We start from the raw sequence: 6000 nt of genomic DNA, 5'->3' as shown, positions 1-6000 counted from the left end.
AGAAAGGGAACTGGGGTACAATGAAAAACATTCTGCTGATGTGGAGTATCTTGGCGAGTACTACGAACCACCTAAGCCAACTCCAAAAGTAAGTGATTGACTTTTGTAATGTTCTTTTTCATTTTCTTTTCCATTATTGTTCTTTTCTATTATTGCGATTATTGTGTATACTGATCAGTGTGATATCTCTTCTTATGTAGGGGCGATCCTTCAGGTGTAAATTTTGTAGGAATACTTACAAAACTGGACCTACTACTTATTGGAGCTTATGGTGCCATCGAGATGGAAGCAAATCACGTCCGGTTTGTACGCAAAGACACAAAGCAATAGCTGCCGGTATGATACTCCCTGTCGCCTACAAAGAAAAGCAAGAAGCCGAGAAGAAGGAGCAAAAGTCCACCTTAACAACTTATTTTGGTGGACCCAAGTTCACAGTTGACCTATTAAACATGATCTTAGTGCTGTGGATTGTACGACACGCACTCCCCTGGGCTCGATTTGAGGATGCTGCACTCCGTGCAGCTTTTGATGCAAGCAACCGAGGCGCTGTTGTTCGATCATCGACGTGGGCTGCCCAACAGTCTGTAGACCTTTTTGCCGGTCTGCACCACAAGGCAATTAACACATTAAAGGTAAGTACATAGTATTATCATTCTTTCCACCATTGTTTGAGTGCTAACAATCATTTACTTTTCTTTTCATATTGATAGGAAAACAAAGGTAAGTTTTGTCTGATCCATGATGTTTGGACAACCAAAGGGAATCGTTATGCCTTTGTTGGAGCAACAGCCAACTATATCGACGAAAACTGGGAGTATAAATCTACTCATCTTACCCTCAAGATGGTTGCTTGGCGCCATTTTGGGGCTCTCTTGGCTAGGCCTATTGGCAAATTCTTGATTCGACATGGCCTACATAAGAAGATGAGTAAAATTTATTACAGTCCTTCATTTTCATTTTCTTTTGTATTAACCTTTTGGTTCTCTTTCATTTTTTATTTCTTATCTTTTATTTTTTCCCTTCCTCACATGCTGGCGCAGACTACTGACAGCGGAGGAAACAATTCTACAATGGCCGTCGAGATGCAAACTATGTTTGCATCGGCTGCGAGTCCTGTCATTTGGGACAACTCAACTCATCATGTGCGATGTTACGGACACAAGTTGAATCTTGTGGTGGGACACGGTCTCAAAAAGCTTGGTCAGAATATTTCTAAGGCAAAACCATCAACTCCTCACAATATTCCCCTCCCGGTGCCTGGAATTGAGGTCAACGACGGGGAGGATCCTCTGGAGTATCACGATTCAGACGTTTCTGAAGGTTCGGATGGCTTACCTGACCAACCTGATGGTATTGATGACGAGGATGGCGATGGTGAAGGTGGTGAAGCTGATGCTGGTAAGAAGCAGGATGCTGTTGCTGTGGCTCTCGCAAAGGTATGGTACAAATTGAATATCTTGACTTGTAATCGAAGATGCTGACAATCTTGTTGTTGTCTTTTGCACATAGATTGATACTGTTTCAGGACAAATTGCCAGTAGCGCCGCCCGACGCGAGGACTTCAAGGTACGCGCTCAGCGGATGGGTTACAAGGGTCGGATGCTTCGACGTCCTTGCAAGACTCGTTGGAACAGTCATTATGAAAGTCGGAAGGTTGCCTGTGAGGCACAGGAAGTACGTGTATTTTACTTACTTTTCCTACTTCATTATGTTTTTAATTATCTCTTCATTCCTGATCATGTCTTTTGACTTGTCAGGTCATTAACTCAATGCTGGCTGCCGATCGTAAGGCCCAATTTTTCAAAGGAGTTACAATTTCGCCATCGGAATGGCATGCTGTGGAGTTGGTCAACAAAGTCTTGAAGGTATGTTTTCCACTGCTCTTTTGTTCATCTCATTCTTCCGTTCATGATCAGCTTACTGATCATGATCTTGCGTTCTGGAAGACATCCGTGGATGCAACCACTCGAGTTGAGGGCAATGGTCCAACAGGATGCATCCTCTTGGCCGAATACTGTCGCGTCATCAACGAGCTTCAGCAACACAAGGCCGAAAACACAAACTTTCCAAGTCTGAACAAAGCAATCGACACAATGATACGATGGCTTACTGAATATCAATGCAAGGCTGCCAACTCCGACGCCATATCTCTTGCCACCATGCTCAATCCTCGATTCCGAGGCAAATTCTTCAATCTGCACTATCCAGACTTTGAAGCTGCAGCCCGTGTCGTCTTAGACACTGCGTACGAGAAACTCTTGGCGGAAAGCGAAGAGCTCCAGCCTACACCACCAACTCAAGAAATCAGCAAGAATGTGGAGCCTCACGAGTTCGATGTGTTTGGAGGCTCAACCGGTGATCAAGGTAATGTTGCATCTTCGGAACTGGACGACTATCTTCAAGGAAGATACCGAATGGATCCAGACCAAACCCCCCTCCAATGGTGGAAGGTAATTTTTCTTCTCTTTCATATACATGGTCTCATCACCTAATTTCTGACTGTGCTTTGTCTTTGCTCACAGGCCCATCATCAAAATTTCCCAGTACTTGCAAGACTGGCCCGCAACTACCTCTCTATATCGGCCACTTCCTGTGCATGCGAGCGGACCTTTTCCGCTGCTGCCGATGTATGTACCCCGTCACGAGGTAGCATGCTTCCCAAGACAATGGAGCGCCTGGTGGGATCTCAGGTGTGGTTGAAAGAAGGGATCATACCTGACGGCCCTTTTGAAGCTTCTGCAAAAGCTCTTCAAGAATACATACAAAGATCAACTAAGAAAAAACACTAGATGTTCTCAATTTAAATCAAATTTTTCCTTGGAAGTTTTGTTTTCCAGTTTCCTTTTCTCATTTCTTTTTTTTCTTCTTGTCTGTTCTCTCTTTTCTCTTACTTAGCTCGGCCCTATAGGCTCAACCAAGTACACATTGATTCGAAATACAATTTTTTTTCTTTTTCTGCCCTTCAAAATCACTATACAGCGAAGAGCGGAGCGATTTAGAGCGTAGAAATCGCTCCGCTCTTGAATGAGTTTTTTTTTTCCAAAAAAAGCGATAGCGGAGCGGTCCCTTTCGGGGCGGAGGCTCCGCTCCGCTGCCTCAAAGGGCCGAAATTGAGAGCGGAGCGGAGCGATTCCGGTATTGAAGAAAGTACCTTGGATAAATACAATCCCCTTCATCCAATGATTGCAGAAATGATTGTTTGGATGGAGAAGTATTGGTATGATCCCCTTAAGTGTGAAAATCTCATATTTGCCACAATTTTAAACCCCCTCTTTCACCACTGCTCTTTGAGAAAACCATTGGACCTCACAATTCATTTACTGTTGAGACTCCTGAAAATTTTGCCACCGTGTCAACCTTGCAAGGAGGAGCATGTAGGTTTCAATTCCCAATGCTCACTCAGACCCAGTGTGTCAATTGTGAGCAAGAAGGTATCTTCAGTGTATCAACTCTTCAGTAAGAATCCTCATACTAAGCAAATGGATGAGCTGAAAAGATTCCTAAAAGGAGACCATCCCTTGATGCCAGTTAACAAAGAGGGAGATGATGATCAGGCAATTGATCCAAATTTTATATTGCAATGGTGGAATTTAAGTCTTTAATTGTTTTCTCAAGTTCTCCAAATTCTAGTCTAGTTCTGTTTGTAGGACCAGGTCCACAAGCACCATTATCCAGTTCTTGCATCAATGACACAAGACTGTCTAGTGGTCCCAGTTTCCTCTGAAGCTGTGGAGAGGTCTTTTTCAGCTGCTGCTGATGTTTACTCAGCCAATTGTGGTCAATTGGCACCACAAACAAATGAGAGGAATGTGGGAAGCCTCTTGTGGCTTTTTGAAGAGGTGGAACTATTGGGTGATTGGGTTTTTGTAGCCAGTGTGCTAGCAAAGAATTTGGCAAGGGGTATTATAAAATAAAGACTATGTTTTTTCTTTATATCAAAAAGTTGCTTGTCAAGTGTGATGACATTTTTTCTTTACAATAATAAAGACTTCTTCTCTTTGAGTGCAATAAGTGCCGCTTTACCGCTCTTTCGCGGTTGAACGCAAATTTTATCGCTAAGCTAAGGAAGACCTTTTTAGACGCGGCTAATGCCTTGTAAGCTAAGCCAAGGTGGGGAAATCCTTGAGACTTTGAACTCATGCTTCATGTGAGCAAATCGAGAATGATCATCCACAGCAATGCTAATCTAACGTGAGTCCCTCACGCAGTTGAGGAGGCTTTTGTTAACAGCTGTGCAGCACTTTAGCAAAAAATGCAAGATGTTATTGACACTCACGGATACCGAAACAATATGTGATGTAAATTGAATATAATGGGCTCGAGTGATTACGATTGTGAGTTGATTCATGATGGTGGAGCCTACCGTTGGCTACCTTTGGGTATAGTGATAGGGGGCGGAAGCCTGATGAAGCGTCCACGTCATCGATTCATTGCGGCATAACTAAACTTAATTAAGCCCCGCAAGGGCCTATATGCAGTTAACTTTTAAGCTTAATTGCGGCAGCAGCTGGTAGACGACAGTCTTCCAATTAAGCAGACTATGATGACTTCGTCGAATACGATGTAAGTTTCACTTCTTCAACTCGTCCTATATCCTAGGAGATGACGATGCTCTTCCGAATCTCGATGTTCCGATATCCTCGAAAGTTCCTAGGAAGTCGCAAGCCAAAGGCCGTGTAGAAATTTGGAGATTCGGAATATAACGAGGGCTTTAAGTCTATCATCGCACATCCCGATAGACTAAAATTGCCATATACAGTCAAAGTGAAAACGCTTGGCTAGGAAACATCCGACCCAAGATGTCCGCAAAACTCGAGCGGTTTGAGGGGCATATTTGGTCAAACGTTCGGAAATCCACTGCACATAAGATGTGATTCTCTGAGCGCCCCATTGGAATCCCAACGTGTCGATTGACTTCGAAGAGACATTGTATTAGTGTCTTAAAATGAAGGTAACGGACACATCAAGGACGCGTGAAGGCTTCTCGGTTTGTCCATCGACTTCAGGTTTTAGTCATAGCATTGACTTCACAGCATTGACTTCAAGCCGAATTTTTTCTTGAGGATTCACATCGTAAGGGCGAAGCGAGCGAGGTTCAAAGAAAGGAGCACTCCATCACAGCAATCCCACAGCTCCGATGTTCGTGGAAGGAGGAAGATGCTCGAGGTAAAGCTCCATTTTCGACATTAGGAAGACGGCAAGAGAGGTGCCCTTTATCTGAGTACTCGACAATGGTGAAAAGGTATAAAGACTCGACTTTCCAAGGCTTTCATGTCTTCACACACTTCATTAACTCACACAGACCATCGAGAATATTCCAAAGAAATTTATTAACTTGATTTAAATCTTGTCAGAGTGAGTCAAGGGACATATGATCTTGATGATTTCCTCATAGTTTCTAGATTGAGCTTATTATGTTCTTTGCCCTTCTATAGGTCTATCAAATATGTTATCAATTTTGTTAAAGACAATCGTGATTGCTTTGGCTAGTACCGCTAATGCTCAAACTTATAGATTTCAATGTAATAATCAAGTTGCCAATCCCTCAGGGTGAGTTGAATATCTTCTAAAACTCCGGAGCTATCCCTAATCAAAAGATTAAGCTCATCAATTCATTTTTTTCTTTGGAATGATATCTTTGAAACAGCTGCATGAACTATGGCTATTGCACCGGGGGTGGTTTTTACGCCAGCTGTAGCGGTCCAGCTTCTGATTGTCGAAATGGATTTTCTTTTTGTTCTCAAAACTGTAAATGTATCAGGAATTAAAGAAATCTTTCTTTGGATCATAAACTTAACAAGAAGGAAATTTGTTTCATTCAAATACATGATCAGGAGATTCAAAATTTAGAACACCTTTCTTGTGTTTTTGGTTATAGTCCTTTTTTATAAATGAATCATTGTTTTATTCATCTGGTTGCTCGATTTCCAGATTGTGTCAGATTTTTTCTCTCCACAAGTTGATATGAGTTGTTAGCTTGAAATTGTACCTGCTGGAATC

The 6000-nt window shown here is 42.5% G+C and overlaps 1 protein-coding gene across 1 annotated transcript; it reads left to right on the top strand.

Moving 5' to 3' along the window:
- Nucleotides 1-5446: 5446 nt before the first annotated feature.
- MELLADRAFT_34673 (uncharacterized protein) lies at nucleotides 5447-5768 on the top strand (the record flags this gene model as incomplete). The annotated part of the gene is made up of 2 exons (XM_007407803.1): nucleotides 5447-5550; nucleotides 5648-5768. The coding sequence occupies 2 exons, from the start codon at nucleotides 5447-5449 to the stop codon at nucleotides 5766-5768; spliced, it is 225 nt and encodes a 74-aa protein (XP_007407865.1).
- Between the last annotated feature and the right edge of the window lie 232 nt (nucleotides 5769-6000).

This window comes from Melampsora larici-populina (assembly GCF_000204055.1).
Source record: "Melampsora larici-populina 98AG31 unplaced genomic scaffold MELLAscaffold_10, whole genome shotgun sequence".
Lineage (NCBI taxonomy): Eukaryota > Fungi > Basidiomycota > Pucciniomycetes > Pucciniales > Melampsoraceae > Melampsora > Melampsora laricis-populina.
This window is presented reverse-complemented; position numbering and strand designations above follow the sequence as displayed.